Genomic DNA, 17,451 nt, shown 5'->3' on the forward strand with positions numbered 1-17,451 from the left:
TAAAGCCCAACTGAAGGTGAATAGATGGGACTAGAGGAGGGAGACAGCCCCTTAGGCTACATCCTTAATAGATATAAGGGGATCCAACTGATGAACAGCAGGTGGCCCCATTATCTATCTATTAGCTCTTTACTACAAGGAAAGGCAACAATTAGTATTTTTAAAACCAGAGGATTGTGAGGGTAACCATGCCCTGTGACAAGAGAGTTTCCTCCCTAGAAGCAAAAAGTACCTTTGGAGACTCTGGGGATCTTAACATCCTCCTGGGAGAGCCCGCCTCAGGAGCAGTCCATAAAACCGGTAGAGCCGACCATACCCAATTTCTCGTAGCCCCAGCTGGTCCATTCAGGAACAAACACTCGTCCTCACGTCCTCTCTAGTTTAGTCCAAGGCTTTGGGAGAAACAGGGCCAATGATGGGGGACAACCTCTGCTCAGGGACCACACATCCACGGTGCTGATGCCCAATGTAATGAGACCCATGAGCTGGCCCGGCCAACTGGCTTCATGAGTGGGAAAGGGAAGGAGAGAGGAGGCTGTCCAAGCAGGAGAACCAAGCACCAGAGAAGGGAAAAGAGGGGCTTAGAAGTCCTCTTGAAGAGGAGAGTACACAAGGCCAAGCAGTCACCTCGCAGTGCTGCAGCTACAGAGGGAGAAGGGGCCAGGTCTGCCCTCCCTCAAGCTCCAGCTGACAAGGTTCATTTACCAGGCTATCGTTTCCTAGGCCTATGTTTTCATCTCCAGTGGGATTTCAACAGAACAGCAAACCAATTAATCCTGGGATCAGAGCAAATAATTTGGAGGATGGTCTTGGACCCCCGGACACCAAGGCCCACCTTGGTGAGATAAGAGGGAAGAGGACATGGAGTGCTTGGTATTTCACACACAAATCTTAACTTACCAAGGCTGAGACTGGCTTTCACATTCAAATAAAAATGTGAAAAGCAAACTGTGACCCTGCTACAGGGAATGTTATATCTAAATAAAAGCAACTCCCAAAGGCTTCATTTCCTTGCTCATTTTGGGTGAATTTTTAATCATTTAAGGTCAACTTTAACCAAATCACAGATGCCTATATAAGCCTATAATTTTCTGGCCCAAGCACTAGTGAAGACATTTCCTCCCACACAAATAAAAATTTGAACAAAATTTCAAAGGAAAAACAAAACAAAACAATGAAAATAAAAGAATGTGAAAAGAAATACAAATCAAAGAAATTTATTGGTGTTGACAAAAATACATAATACAAAAAAATAAAACAAAACTAACACAACAGAAACAAAACCAGAAACTCCCCCCACCCTGGTGAGCCCACAGGCCTGAGGTACTGACAGCGAGCAGCCCCAGAAGCCCCTTGGAGCATCGCACTTAATTCATGAGGACCTCCATCTGCACCAGCCTCGCGTTGGTGTCCCCAGATGTCCGGTAGGGTATCATCCCAGCAAAGGTAATCAGGGCTCGGGCTTGGCTGCGGAGTTGCTGAGAGAAAGGGGAAGAAGAGAAGAAATCCAGTTAATTTCCGAGTCAGGGCACTGTCCTGGGAACCACCACCCCGGCCTTCCATTTTCTACCCCTTGGGGTCAGGGCAGATTCCCGGTGGGTGGATGACAGTCTCACCCTCCACTACCATGTTCCTCCAGCATGGTGCAGAGTTAGCAAAGCTCGGCTGCCGGGGCCTCAGTTCCAAAGCCCTTCTGCTTAGCAAAAGACGGATGGGTGTGCGGGCAAGCTGCCTCACCTGACACGTCTGACCAGCTGCTGACACGGCCCTGTGCTTCAGACTGCCTGCTCTACTTCTCTGAGCCTCTCTCTCTCTCCTGACTGGTTTCTGTCCAACTGTTACCATGGGGTCCTGAGTTTCTTTCTAGGGCCCTCATGAAGCACCTGCACTACCAGAGGCAACAGTCGTGCTTAAGTGAGGCCCATTCCAACTCTTTCCTCTCCTGCGTCTTCCGCTTTCCTTCCTTTCACTCCTTACATTCCTTCCTTCCTGACAGAAGTGCTTGGCCCTCTTTTCTCAGGCAACAATATTTAGGAGATTCCTGGATTGCTCCAGGAAGGAAAAAGATTTAAACTCAGGTGTTTCCAACAACAAAAATAGGAACCTTCACTCCAATTTCCAACTGATAAATTATTGAATAAAGAATAAAGAAACGTAAGAGAACAGCTTCAGGTTGTCCCACATTGAGGTGTGTTGGATGCCTGTACCAGCAGGAAAGGAAACCATATCTGGAATAGAAAGGGAGGGTCTACACACATCTTTTGGACCAGTAATGAGATTTTTAAGAAAAATTCAAGGGTCACTTACTAGGCTTCTTAAGGACCATTCAAGAAGAGAACTGAAAGGTAAGTAGTGCCTTTTACCTGATATGTGAAGTAAATTGGCAAGTAAAGGTCCTAATTAATGTCCAAACCAAAAGAAATTTACTTTATGATGAGAGTATCCATCAGATTTTCCTTGAAAGTGCAAAAATGTGCTTGGGTTCTCCTGCCTAACTTGCAGCTACTTTACGTAAGCTCTAGGGGTATGCAGGCCAAGGGACCCATCCACTCCCTGGCAACACTGCACCTTAAACCATGAGGCCAATTCTTGGGCAGGCAGCTTTTACACATAAGTCTTTCCTTGACTCCACCCATCCCTTTCTTTCATTACAAAGGAGAGCGGTGGGTAAGAGGAAGACAGGAGAATGGCTTTATCCATCATATGTAAAAACTAAGTGCCTAAAAAAGAGAGACTAAAACACACAGCGTGTGAGTCCAGCTGGTCTTCAATCAGTTCCCTTCAGATGTGGAAAATGGACCTGCCAGGCCACCAGCTCTGCTCTCTGTGAGCAAGCCCTGCTCTGACCTGTAAGCAGTACAGAGAGTATCAGAAACGCCCACCACTTCAGTAGTTGTATTCACAACAGCACTGCTGCCAAGGCCCCAGCACAGCGAGCCCACTGCTGGCACATCTCCTATGTAGGCTCTTGCCTGTCCAAGGGCAGATGGCAGACCTGCAGCTGCCTCTCGTGCACACACGGATGGGCCTATCACGTCGGAGGACCACTTCCGAGCACTGCTATGTATGCTGCTAAAAGTGAAAATTCCCACCATCACTCACAAGGCAGAGGCTCTGACAGTGACAATGCCTGTAGGGGTCATAGCGGAGAGAGCCCTCATCCATGGAGGCGGGAGATAGATTTTCAAGGCTCTAGTTTCTTGATTGCCAAAATCAGGTATGGCTGTCGTACACCATACTGAGAGACTCACCAAACATTCAGTGGAAATGTTAAGGGAAAGGTAATTCTAAAACACCGCCTGTTTTAATGGTTTAATTGGGGCAAACACCTTTCTGTCCCCTTTTGTCGAATCAACTGTACACCATAAGCTGTTGGAATCCCAGGGTTCTATCTACCTGGACTCTGCATGACCCAAGCAATGCCAGAGGCCCCACAGGCAGTGGAAAGAGCACTGGCCCTGGTATCAGACAGACCCGGCTTCCAGACGTGGCTCCTTCACCTACCACCTGAGGGGCCCACAAAAGCAAGATGCCTCCTGACCCAGGCCTCAGATCCCTCAACTGTAAAATGGGGATAACGACTGTCCTAGGTACCTCTCTGGAGTCACTGTGAGATGACAGTAGAAACAAGGGTTTGCACCAAATTGTTGACCAAAAGTAAGTATGGTTTTCAGGAAAGTGCTGAACTGAGACTCATAAAATGACCTTCTATTTAAAAATGGGCAGGAATTCTTGTGGAATCAGTATAAATTAGCATTTTGATTTCTTTAAAGGTGATATTCGCTGACTTGGCACATCTTTGTTTTTTAGCTTGAGAAGAGTAGCAACCCCATTAATGTTCGATTTCTTCCGGGAGCCCCCGACACAAACTTTACCCAGCTGCCAGGTAGTAAAGAAACGAGCAATTTAGGGTCATGAGCAGTGGTCTCATGAGGTGCAATGGACAGCAAACCAGAAAGGTGGTTCTCAGCGATGGTTCTGGCCAACCATCTGGCTGGGATCTTACAGAATCACGGTCCTCGATGACTCGCTGGGGCCTGGATGCCGACGATGGACTTGTCCCCTTGAGCCTCTTAAACTGTGTGAACAAGATGTTCATGGTGGCGAGAAGCACTTCTGAGAGGTTGTGCCTGACCTGCACAGAGGGACACACATGAAGTAAGGAGAAAGAACCAAGCCCTGGGGCCGACCACAGGTTGGGGGAGGGGGGAGCAGTGCTCCAGCAAGGCCTGGTCACATCATATCTCCACAGCTGCCAGGTGGAGCGCCACACAGCCACCAAAAAGGAGCTGATGGCATTGAAATGTCAAGCGTGAAAGCAAAGCTCAGGCAATGCTACTCAGAAGGTCAGGTAGGCCACTCTTCTGCTCCCTTCTTTACGCCCGTCCTCCTAGGCAGGGGTAGTGAGCAAAAAGCATGCCGACTACGTCTGGCCAGCAAGAGTGATTAGCAAAAGCCTGCATTTGAATGCCAGTAGGCAGGAACGCACACACTGGTTCTCCAGTCCCTACCACTCTCCACTATCTCAGACCCACCAGACTGTCTCCATGGGACCAGCACAGCCCAAGCAGAGTCCTTGGGAGTGTCTATAAAGACGGGCCCTGGTACAACACTTCAGTCCATGAAACACTGAATGATGTAACCAGGGGAGGGCAAGAAACAACAGAAGGAGTGGCTAGGGGTAGAACTGCACCAGGTGTGAAGGGACGGTCGGCGAGAGGTAAGACCTCCTGAACTGTGTGTACCACAGCAGGCAGCTGCCTCACCACATGTGCAGAAGCTGGCCTTCCTTCTTCCTCTAGAACAGAAACATGCTTTCATAAAAGGAATGCGCTTACTAATGGTTTTAAATTGAAACACTGTTAGGAACATCCCGGAACCAGGCAGCTGGCCCTCAGTGCCTGTGGTTCTAGAGAAGAGTCTTACCCTAGCTGCACATGGGAATAACCAGGGGGGTTCTAGGCTGCAGCTCAGATCAGGGAAACCAGAATTTCTGGGCCTGGGCACAAAGATTTTTTTAAAGGTCTCCTAGCAATTCCAGTGTGCAGCCCAGTTGAGCACCCTTGGGCTAAGCAGTGGCAACATGCTAGAAACCCTGCAGAGAGACAGTAGCTCTGGGGCTCTTGGGCTGATAACTGAGTCCATGGTCACTGCACCTGCTTCTTGAGACAAAATGGTTCAGAGAAGGGAAAGAAGGACGTGCATCATGATGCATATTTCACGTACCCAATGGAACTACTTAGACAAGATCAGAGTTAAGCACTGACACACCCTCTAGAACAAGTGCATAGTAAAGAATCAAACCAGATCCCACAGGATCACCAAGAAACCTGTTTCTCCCAAGAATATGTCTGGTCTCTAAAGCGAGTGTATTTTCTGAGTTAGGAACTCGGACAATAATCTGATGGGGATATGTGTACTCACAGAAAAACCAGCCCAGGATACCTGAAATTGGACTCGTCTTAGAAAACTCAGTCTGGATGGTGACTGTAGTAGGACTGTTAAAGTTATTGGCTACGTTAAAACAAAAGCTTTCAGTAGAAGTGGGGGAAAAAAGAATTTTATAATTCAGGAAGAAAAGGACTCACCTCATCACTGAAATTTCTGAAGGCAGCCACTCTCTCTTCCACACTTTCCTGATTCAGGGGCACCAGCTTCAACCGATCAATTATCTATTTAAAACAAAACCCATCGGTCCCATATGATACAACCATCACAGTCATTTCATCTCCTCAAACACGAAGTCAGCATCTAACACATTCATAGTGGGCTTCTTAATAGGAAATGCTAATCCCCTTATTCAAAGGCTTTGATTCTAACTTGCTGACTGACTCAATTCCTATCCTCATTTTCTGAGGCAGTTTTACAATTCAGAGATTTCAAATTACTCTGAGAAACCTCTCTGTTTTTAGACTAAAGAAGAAAGGAAGAGAAAAAAGAAAAAGGAAAAAAAGAGCAACACAGGAAATCCCTTTTACATTCACAGGATCATACTTGTCCTTCTTCACTTAACAGACATACTGGTGACATTTCCTTTGTTTTAAATGAATCTCACGAAGTGTTTTGATTTTTCAAGGGCATACATTAACCTGCACTTCAAACACCCCTGCTGAAACTTACATCAAAGGCTCTGTCAATATGCCCACTGTGATACTCGTCAAAAAAGGTGATCAAGTCCAACAGAAGATAGAACGTGGAGTCCACAAATTTATTTGCACTGATTCCCTGAGCCCTATACCTGAAGGACAAAAAAGAAGGAAGGGGGGGTACATTAGGAATTTCTGTGCAATCTATAACTTGAGGATAGCATCTAAAAAATGTCAAAACCTCTTAAACTCTCTAGATGAAGTGAACTAAGGAGTGGAAAATAGTGTTTCTTTTGAAATGGCCAAGCATTTGATGGCGGGTTTGACAGAAATCCATCTATAAATGTTCTGTGTGAAGCACAGTTCTCTTGCCTCAGCCCCCATCTCAGCAAGCATCTCCAACCCAGTTTTCACTGGGTCACTTTATTAGGCGTATCTGCAGAGGGCACAAAGAGTGACAACTATTGCCCCAGCCTGGGAGTTACACTGGTTAAAGTATGATAACTCCTCGAACTCATGGGAAGGAAGGTAGCTTCTGAAACACTGGCCACTACATCTCTAAGAATTTCCCCATCCATCCATCACTAGCTTTGCTCCAAAATGCCTTTGAGATGGCTGCTAGTGACATATAGATGAGTAAAATGCCTAGAATTAAACCTCATGTACAGGATTAAAATGTTGAGATACCCTTTCATACCCTTCCTTTTGGCAAGAATGTTCACCAAGCGACAGTGCCAAGTGACAGCTGGTTATGACGTGGGGGAACAGGAACTCTCAAACTGTCAGTGCTGGTGGGAGGGTGAGTGAGTAGAGCCATGCTGGGGAACTCTTTGATGCTACGGTAAAGCTGAAGATGCGTCTGGGTGGGCGCTGGGAGCCCCGGGACCCCCCGGAGCCAGCCCCGGCCTTACCGCTCCGCGACGGAAAGCGCCATGTTCTTCAGCCTCTCCTTGTTGGACTGCGGGGCACTGATCTGGGGGACGACGGGGCTGAGCAGTTTGTTCATCAGCTCCAGCACCTTGTCAGCATTCTGTTTGGTTTTTTAAATTAAGAAAGGAATCAATTAAAAATAATCAATAAGAGGAAAAAAACTAAACAACCGAAACCAAAGAGGGAACTTTTGTTCTGTATCTTGATTTGGGTGGTGATGACACAGATACATACCCGTGGGAAACCCATCAAGCTGTTCACTGAATATGTGTACATTTTTCTACTTTTTAATTAGACCTCAATCAAAACACTTTTAAATGAAAAGAAAAATGAATTATAACCCTCTTTTTGCCCACGTTGGTCAGTTGATAAAAGGAGAGAATGTACTCTTCTTCAGGCCCTAACAGTCATTGGTATTCCCCGCATGTTCTCACAATGAGCTACTTCCTCCAGTTCTCTCAGAACCCCCCAGCTGTGGTTTTGTTCCCTGACACACACCGGTCACAGTGTGTGTGCGGCTGCCCGGAGGGTGAGCACCAGGCATCTTCACCAGCAGCTTCACCACCCAAGCATGATGGGCGCTTCCTCTGCTGCCAAGGGAGACTTTGCTCAGTGCCCGCGGGACAGCCTTTCAATATGTCACTCTTGTTTGGCCAGAAAGACCTTATGGGCAGAAATAATTCTGTAAAATGGGAATTTCACCCTAACTGGACTATTAACTGCCTAAGCACTAGGAGGAAATGCCTCAGCAGGGAGAGGGGTACAACAATGGCACCATCAAAATGTTTGTGCATTTAATGCCGAAACGCTGATGACAGATCTATTAAGTGCAGAAGAAAAGAGCACATTTTACCTTGGCAAGGTCATAAAGCTTTGCTGCTTCTTCAAACAGTCCTTTATTTTCTGCCACGGAAGCAACTTTGTTGATAATAGGCTTTGTGTCACTAGTAAACTTATCTATGACTCCAGGCTGACAAGACAAATTATGGAGGGGAGGAAGAGAGAAATGGGGGGGTCAGAGCTGTTATTTTAAACACAGAGAAGCAACTGAGATCCGAAAACTACTTTAACTGAAAATACTTGCCCTGGGCAATGCACGTATTTCATCAGCTAGACTCTGGCTTTCTTGAAGATATAAGGTCCTATTAAACATATGAAAAGGACCAAGGAAACTACCCATGAAGAGGCAGACTCAAAGGCAGCACAGAGGAGTCACCAGGAAGACTGTGCTTTCTAATTCTCCAAAATGACCTAGAGAATCGGTGAAATCACCAATGATTTTAATTTTGCTGATGAGTAGGCACTAGGGGGAAAAACCAGGAGGCTCAGAGAAAGTATCTGAAAGATTCTGAATTTGTTTTCTAAGACAGATGGCAAAAGAAATCCAGTCCTGAAAAAATATATGGCAAGTGGTGTCAGGATACTTAAAAAAATAAATAAATAAATCTGCATCATCACTCAACAGCAACCAAATGGTCAAGAAAGTATGAGAGAGGCCTGAGGTACCGCAAAGAGGGCAGACTGTGTGACGCCTGACTGGCCATCTGATTCTCCATCAGCCCTGGACCAAGTCGGGTGACCTGCTCCGCCACCCTGGCAGCACAGGAGATCAGTGAAGAGCATGGGCTCTGGGGTCAAGAAGGACTGGGCTCAAATTCCAGCTCACTTCCTTACTAGCTGTGTGATCTTGAGGAAAATAACCTCTCGTCTCCACTTCCTCCCTTGAAAAACAGGTGACGGTTCCCACTGTGTTGGGTTCTTGTGATGATTAAGTGAGAAAATACATGTCAAGCATTCAGCACAGGGGCCTGGCAGTTGTCACTGCTCCATAAGCATGGCCACTGTCACCAGCACTGTCACTGGTCTTCTTCTGAAGAAGAATGCCACTGGTCTTCTTCTGGATGGTGTGAGCAGTGGGAGGTCATCTTGAGACTGCTGGCTCTAAACCACCCATTTTTACAAATGAGGAAAGTGAGTCCCTAAGAGAGGCATGTGGAGAGTGCCCGAGTGGGTCAGGAGGGGTCTCTGATACCAGGGCCTCCGCCCCTTCTACATTGCCCAATAGCCATGATGGGTCTTAGGGAACTGCTAAGGCTCATGGGAGCAGCTGCATCTCTGGGGTCAGTGTAGAGTTCTGAGCCCTCAAAAACTATCTTTTGAGAGAGGTCAAGTGCATTTGTAACTTTCCCTTCTGGGGAGAACAGGTGCGGTAACCAATTTCTTTCTTGCATATTTTCTGAGCCAAGAGTGGCAGAAATGTAGCCTTCTCAGCTGAAAATATGGCAGGTGTGAACACATGAGTATTCTGAACATAATAAAAAAACTATCTAACCACAAATTTACATATTTTAAGGAGAAATGTAAGTGTATGTAAAATCAAGGTCATCATTTGGGGCCTGTAATTTTCATTCTTTGTTTTTAAAACGAAGCAACTTCATTCAGATTTGCATCTTCAGTACCTTGAATCCTAAAATCTAACTATTCTTTGGACAATTATAAATCCCCAAATGCAAATGAACACACCTCTGGGATGCACTTAACCCACCTTTCTACTTCCATCGTTCTCTAGTTTCCCAAGAATCATATCGAACTGCAGAGAAAAAAAAAGTTTACTCAGTTTATTGGACGAGGATACACACACATAATCCACAATTCTTTGAAGACAAGAGAGGAATAGGGGAGGTGGGAGAAGTCTTGCACAAACTAGAGAACAGTGAGACTGAATCAACATTTCCATTATCAGAAACCAAAGGCAACTCTAACACCCCCCTGCCCCCAGCCACATCCACCGAACTCATATTGAGGTGACCATCCAGTATCACATCAGCATGAGAACTTGTACACTGGAAATCATGGGGGCGTGGAGAAAAGTTAACAAGCATACCTCTCGACTTTCTATCACCAGCTCGCTCACACAACGCAGAAACATGTTTTCTCCTTGACTGTCTTTCTCATCTCTAGAAGGGGACAAAATCAACCTGGTTTCTGGTGTGGCCCCAAGGTCTCTGTCATTCTCACAGTGGCAGAAATCAAAACCAGCTGAAGTAAATGGTCAAAAGCCAGTCTAACCTGAGGAAGTAGAAGTACTGAAGGGCCTCTCTCGGGTCCGTGGATTCAAACTTCCGGGTGTAGAGAATAAGTAGCCGCACGAAGTTCAGCCTCCGCATGCACGGAGGGTCGCCAGGCTCATGGCTGACTGCACCGACGGGGACAGAAACGGTCACAACCACACTGCCCTTCTGACCCATGCAACCGAGAGCTATGGGAACTGAGTCCAAAGACCCAGTGGTGGCACCTACTCCTGCAGCCCAGCCAATGTTTGCCAGTGTGAGCTTAGGCCAATCCCCTTCACCACCCTGTCCTCAATTTCGTCCCAAGTACAGATTGGAGAAAGTGGCATTTTTTAGTAAATCACTAGTATGCTGGTCTCTGAATGAAAAGATGGTGACAACTGACCATTACGGCATGTGCTCTGGAGTGAGTCTGCTGTGCTACTAAGGAAGCTGCAGCCATTCATGCACAGGTATCTTCTCTCCCTCCCCGGACTCCCACCCCATGCAGGTAGGCACACAAGATGGCTGGCTGCGCCTTCCAATGTCTCCAGTTAGAGCCCTAATGGGAACCAGTCTCATGACTCTAGGGACTGTTTCTCCTGAACCACCCTCCAGGCGACCTGACTCACTGGTCACAAAACTAGCACTTAGCACAGCATTTTATCTATTAAACACCTCAGGGAATACTAATGGAGGGGGGGCAGGCAAGAACCCTCATACTAATCATCTCATAAGCCCAACCGTCTACAACACTCTAAAATGATTGGTACCACTTGCCCAAATCCCTGCAGCTATGTGTCCACTGCCACCCGATGGGGGGATGTGTTATGGATGTGCCACTGCCAACAAATACTCACGGAGCTGAGCGCTCTGTCCCGAGGATTTTAAAAGCAGCTTTAGCTCAAAGAGCACCAGTGCCACGTGGACAGCATGGCAGCGCAGCCGCTCCATGCGGAAGAGAAAGGCAATGGCAGCTTCGAACTGCGCGGTCAGGAACAGCACTTGGAAGTAGAGGAAGGGCTGATGGTTCACCGTGAAGTGGGACTCACCTGCCCGGGGAGAGGAGGTCAAGCTGATTCAGAAACAGCTGGCCTCTGCTGGGAGCCCTGAGCCCAGAAGAAGCCCTATGTGCTCAAAGGACTTGCTGGGCGGGACAAAAGCACCAGCCTGCGCCTGAACGGATGCGGGGGCTCTGGACACAGTGGATGCCACTCCAGCCGTGGCCTGCTTCCACGGCCTCCGGACCTCACAAAACAACTGGTGAGCAGGGGGCTGTGTTGTAAAACCCAAACTGCTTGCATTAGTTGGGAGAGAAACAGAGCACAGGACCTTAAAACGGAATACAAAAGGGGCTGTTTCTCTCCTTTATCCTGATAAAAGTCACTCAATAAGGACAGGAATGATTTCAAAGCTTCGGTACACTCAGATTCACAGATATCTGCGTTCAACACTGCGGACCACTAGTTGGAATCTCCTTTTCTTCCCCCAATTTTTAAACAGTGAGAGAAAGAAAAAAAGAAAAGCTATTTCTCCCTTGTTTGTGCTCAGATATAGTCACTGTGAGGTCTCTGAGGAAGCAGTAGCCAAGTCCTCTTATGTCTCTCCCTGAGCCAGTGTCTGCCAGAGCAGTTCAAAGAACTAGTGGAAAGAGTTTACTGTCAACGACCATGTAAGTCACATACTCTGTTTACGGCCACGTGCGTGGCCTCTACCCAAATTTGAACTCATTATTCTGTTGTGTTGTGTTTTGAAGATCCAGAGGGTTCTGAAGGAGAGACAGAGTTCAGAGATGAAGGATTTTCCCAGAAAAAAGCTAAGCAGTGACCTTAGGTGGACAAGAGAGGGAAGGTAGTTATGTTCAGGGTATCTTACCGTAGTCTTCCAACAACTGTTTCTGGAACTGAGAGAGAGTGAGCCTGTCTTGTGGGGAGCTGGTGCCGTCATCATCGAAACACACCTGGTTCAACTAAACCCCCAAGAGAAATACAGGCATTGGTACAAGCTACTTCCTGTGCCGGGTGCGGACTTGTAGCCGGTTAGCTGCCACGCTCGAGGCTACGCTAATGGCTGTGTTACTGGTTGTGAATATTACACAATAAAAATGGGCCAGGAGACAGGAAATCCACTAGTCCAGTCACCTTACTGGCATTATACATTAAGCAGTAACATCTGTGTGCAGTGTGTGAGCAGGGGGAAGGGGAGAATGCCCTACTGGGCAAAGGAAGCAGCGCCTGCCTTCAGCCACAGGTAGTCCTCAGTTTTGTCGGCCACCTCGCTCTGGTTGTCGGTGATGTCACATCTGCCAATGATACAGTACACAGCCCGTTTGTAGGGGTCCGTGTTGTTCCTGAGGGCCCTGCGGTAATGCAGTCGGAGCTTGTTCTCCGTAGCTGGGGACAATCTAGAGACACAAGGGAACACACAGACACATATGCTAAAGATCCTCACGGGCATCTGAAAGCACCCAGGTCCCAACCACACAGCAGAGTCACGAAGCCTTCCTTCACAGAGGGTAACACTGTCCCACCCATACCCACAGGCACCATCACTTTAACCAGACTTGCAGCTACCAGCACCTGCGTCTCTGCCCACTGGCTTCCTCAAGTAGTGGCTGGCAGAGGCACGTGAGAAGGTCTGGGGAATTAATCCTCCACCCACCTCCCTGGCAGCCCTCAAGCAGTGATGGGCAAGAGTGAGTCATCCCTTAAAGTGCCTTAGCCCCGCTCTGGCTTCTCCACTCCCTTATCCCTGTGAGATCACCTCCCAAATAAACTCCGTGCACTCAAACCCTTGCCTCAGGGTCTGCATCTGCGGGAACCCTAAAACACTGTCCCTACTTTACACTCTCTTAACATGAGCAAGACAGGGCTTATGGTTTAAGACAATCTCTGGACATGGCATTACTGACACTGCCAAAAAAGTAACCCTCGTTTTCCACATGTATAACTGGGGTAACCACCATTATTTCTTCTACATACATATATGTATATTTAAACTGGGTTCGAATATGAACTTAAGTCCTATTACATTAACAAAAACCAGAGAAAAATGAATGCTTAGCAGTTCCTTAATGCAAGAGAACTAAAAAAAAAAAAAAAAAAAAAACCTTACTGAATTAATTCAATGATTATATCTCAAGTTTGCTAACTTCTAACTCTGGCCTTTGAGTATGAAGCATATATTGTCATTTGGGTCAACCAGAAAAGCACTAAATGTGAACAAGTGAAGTGTAATACAACAAAGTTTCATTTAATAAAGCATCCTTGATGTGCCTGGGACTTTGTAAGTGTACACATGGTGTCAGAATGGGGCTCTTTTAATGTTTTCAACTGTTATTCTACAGAGTTCTACTTGCTTTCTAAACTTCGTTTTTCTCCCAAGCAGAAACTTATTTGGAGCCATGCACAAGGAAAAGAGAGCAACGCCAGTGGGGGCCACCCTGCTGATTCCACGTGGCTTCTTCTGGATGCACCATCTCATTCACCGTACCTTCTGTCCTTGCTGTTCATGTACTCCTGGAACCAAGTTTTAAACTCTCCCAGCTGGTGCTGCGCTCGGTTGACCACCTGTGAAGCGGCAAGCAGGTCTCCACAGCGCAGGCAGTAATAAATTAACGCCCACACAGGATGGCCTTCCACCTCTCCATCCTAAAAGAGGAAAGGTTTAACTGATGACTTTCGATGTGCTGGCCCTCAGCTAAGCCCTCTTCTTGTATTAAGTCACTTAATCTCACAACTCCACTAGGCAGGGACCATGAATGGCCTCCTCCTCTCTGTTTTACAAACCAGGAACCTGAGGCATGGGGATGTTAAATAATTTTTCCAAGGTAAGCTGGTAAGTGGCAGTCTGGCTCGAGAGCCTTTCCTCTACAGCACTGTGTACACAGGCTTCAAAGTGGGTTCTCAGTGGAACCCCAGTACCCACAGCAATCAGGTGACATGTTCTTCTGTGATAATTTACAGATGTGTACTCAGGCTAAGGACGTTCACTGACCAATAAGAGACTATCATCATATTTGAGTTTATAAAATGTTAACCATTAATGATTAACTAAATGGATTCTGGCACTTCCATTCACCTGTTGTTAGTTGTTCACTCACTTAGTGAGTATCTTTGTTTTGGACACCGTGCTACGTTATGCGCTGGGGAATCTAAGAAAGCAGCTCTGTTCCCACTCTCCCAGCACTAGAGCTTCTCTCTCCTAAAAGTGGCTTTGTCATCACCTGCACAGCAGCCCTGTGGTTACTCCTCTCTCTGCTTCTCCCCAACTCCTTCAGAAAAGTAGACCTCAGACTTCCTTTCTTGGCCCCTCCACCCTTCCCTCGGCAGGACTCTTTCTTAAGCCCAGATCTGATCGTGTCACTTCCTCACTTAAACCCCTTTGAGCAATTTACATCCTAAGTGCTTAGCCTCGTGCTCAAGGCCGTCACCAGCTGGCCCCAAGCTGGTCCAGCCCTACCACACACCCGATACGCCAGATACTCTTTCCTGCCTCCACGCATTTGTTCACGCTCCTCCCTCCTCCTGGAATACCCTTTTCCCAGACCCCTGGCTGGCAAGCCCCTACTCTTCAAGCACAAGTGTGGGCCTCACATCCTGTATGAAGCCAGGAGCCTGCAGCCCACCACCCTTGGTACACAGCTCCAGTTCAGCACTTTGCACAGGGTCTGTATCTGACTGTAACTACACTGTGAGCTGAGAAGGAAAGGCACGTTCTAGGACCCATATCTAACTCTGTTCTTCCAGCTGTTTGAGCCAACAATCTCAGAAGTCAGCCCTGACTCTGCCACATCCAAGTTCTTCCACAGTCCTATTGGGTCTCCTTTCAAAACATGTCCAGAACCCAATGACATCATCCCCCTGCACCCTCCTCCACCCTAAGCTGAGCGACCACCATTATCACCTGGACTCCTGCACCACCAGTCTCCCAAGGTCTCCTAGCTTCTCTCCCTGCCCCCTCTGGTCTCTTCTCCATATAGTAGTTCCCACACATAACCTCATTTAAACTGAAAACGCCTATCCGAGAGAGACTGCTCTGGGAAAGTAACTGATCACATAGAGAAAGATGCCAATACCTGAAGTCCAGGCAAGGGAGCTGGAAGTTTAATGTTCAGGAAACTTCGAACCAACTGGTAAGTCCCAGGTACCCCGCCCAGCTGGGCCTGATGCAAGTTGCCAAAGACAGTCACAAGGGTGTAATTCTTATAACTGGAAAAAATTTAAAGGCAAAAAAAGGGAGGTTGAAAACACGTATTACACATTATCTATGTCCATACCCACAACAGTAGACTGTGAATTCCACAGGGAAGGGCCTGGATTTCAACCTAACATAGGAGAGGAAACAGTGCATGCTTAATGAAGCAAACTACATTATTTATTCATTGGGCAGTGGACCACTGTGAAGATTTCTCATCACTGTGGATACTCAAAAGAATCCCTGGAGCAATATAATAGTGGACTTCAAATGCATTAAGGGCTAATGTGCAGAATAATAATTGCTCCAGCTCACAGCCTAATGCTCTAGTGGGATCTTTTCAAATTTTTCATTTTGAAAAATTTTAAAGAATGCTCATATATCCTTTACTTAGATTTGCCAACTGTTAATATTTGTATGCATGTTTTTTTCTCTCTCTATATATGTAGATATACACACATACACAAACACACATACTTTTTTTCTGAACCATTTGAAAATGTTATAGAAATATAGAAATCAGGGGCTACCTCATCTGTAAATACTTCACCGTGTATCTCCTAGTTAGGACATTCTCCTACCTAACCTCAGTACTATCATGACACTAAGAAATTTAACATTAATGTACTGTTATTACCTAAAATATAACACATATTCAAATTTCTTAATAACATCCTTTATAGTTTTTCTTTTTTTTTTTTTAAATCCAGGATCCAGTCAAGGGAAAGCATGAAATTTAGCTGTCATACCACTTCCATTTCCCTTAATCTAGGGTAATTCTAACACTTTTTATATAAAGACACTGACCTTTTAAAAAGAATCCAGGCTACTAGCTACCTGGTAAAATGTCTCACAAGCTGAATAGTTTCTCATGACTTGATTCAGGTTCAACTTTTTTGCCAAGAACCCTACCTACAGAGCTGATGCTGGTACTGCCACAACGAGGCAGGTAATACCATTTTGCCCTTCTTGGTAACATTTAATTTGATCACTTGGTTAAAGGTGTTGTCCACCAGATTTCACCGCTGTAAAAGCACCTCCTTTCCCCTTTGTAATTAATAAGTACTCTATGGGGTAATACTTGGAGGTCATGTGAATAATCTGTTCACCAATAATCTTTCACCCAGTAGTTTCCACTGGTGGTCCTTGCTGAACCCATTGTCACATTGGTGGTTGCAAATGATTTTCTATCATTTCCTGTTTATTTATTTGCTAGCAGGCTTCTTAAAAACCTTTACAGTGTTTTAAAATTGCTTTTATATTAAGATTAAATGGTTCAAGTTATAGATACCCAAACATGAGGTTTAATACATTGAAGAACTTTCTAAATATGTTTCTTGTCCAAAACAAAACAGACTGCCTCAAAAAGTCAGGTGCTTCATATGTTCAACCACATAATAATATTAATATTATACCACATTAAGTATACTAACCAACTGAGAGAGACAGGGTGAGAGTGAGAGAGAGAAAGAGAGAGACAGACACACACAGAGAAAAACACCTAACTGTCAATTACAGAAAACAGACTCAATGGAAATTGATGTAGTCATAAAAAATGATACTGACAAAAAATTTTAAAAGCAAACTACATAAAACCATATATTGTACACATTTGGATCATAAGCTGTGTAAAAGATACATATCAAACAAAATATTCATATGTCCAAAAAGGTGGCAGAGGTGGTGTGGGGGTAAGGAAATACAACAAGGTGCCAGGGGCCTCTGGGCGGGGGAGAGGGGACTGCTCCCTTTTTCAGGTCCTCTTTTTGGCATCTTCCAAAATTTCTATAACAGTCATGTAGTATTTTCATAATGAAAAATGAACACAATTCAATTTAGCAAATGTAATGAGTTCGCCATCACTGGAAGTATTTAAAAGCAGAGGTTGGAAAAGAGATTACAGAAGAGTCCTGTAGCAACCAGGACAAACAGATGCCCACTATGGTCTCTTCAAACTTGAATGAAGACAACTCACATGCTGGAAAGGGCCTCAGAGCCTAAATTCCTTGAGAGCTAAGAAATGTGTACCTTGCTTCAAATTTGGAATGTGGCAGGAAACAGACCAATGCTATGTTTTCTCAACATTTTCAGCCTTATACCCTGAAAATAATTTGGGACCAGGTCTACTTTGCCACCTGGTGTATTACAACACTTGAAATACTGTACGTACGTTACACTGTCAGTGGATT

At 45.8% G+C, this 17,451-nt stretch overlaps 1 protein-coding gene across 2 annotated transcripts in view; it reads right to left on the bottom strand.

The window, feature by feature from the left end:
• Positions 1-1,201: 1,201 nt before the first annotated feature.
• The window catches only part of NUP93 (nucleoporin 93), a 104,550-nt gene continuing 88,300 nt past the window's right edge, over positions 1,202-17,451 (bottom strand). The window contains exons 9-22 of one of the 2 annotated variants that reach the window (XM_082607149.1): positions 15,144-15,276; positions 13,559-13,716; positions 12,305-12,470; positions 11,942-12,035; positions 10,927-11,118; positions 10,086-10,212; positions 9,901-9,973; positions 9,562-9,606; positions 7,870-7,986; positions 6,998-7,116; positions 6,121-6,238; positions 5,589-5,672; positions 4,007-4,135; positions 1,202-1,478 (exon numbers count right to left, since the gene is read on the bottom strand). In XM_082607149.1, coding sequence (XP_082463275.1) covers positions 1,368-1,478; positions 4,007-4,135; positions 5,589-5,672; positions 6,121-6,238; positions 6,998-7,116; positions 7,870-7,986; positions 9,562-9,606; positions 9,901-9,973; positions 10,086-10,212; positions 10,927-11,118; positions 11,942-12,035; positions 12,305-12,470; positions 13,559-13,716; positions 15,144-15,276 — 1,666 coding nt within the window. In that variant the 3' untranslated portion in view covers positions 1,202-1,367. The other variant, XM_082607148.1, reaches the window with a different exon arrangement.

This window comes from Mesoplodon mirus (genome assembly GCF_964341445.2).
Source record: "Mesoplodon mirus genome assembly, chromosome: 19".
NCBI classification, from domain to species: domain Eukaryota; kingdom Metazoa; phylum Chordata; class Mammalia; order Artiodactyla; family Ziphiidae; genus Mesoplodon; species Mesoplodon mirus.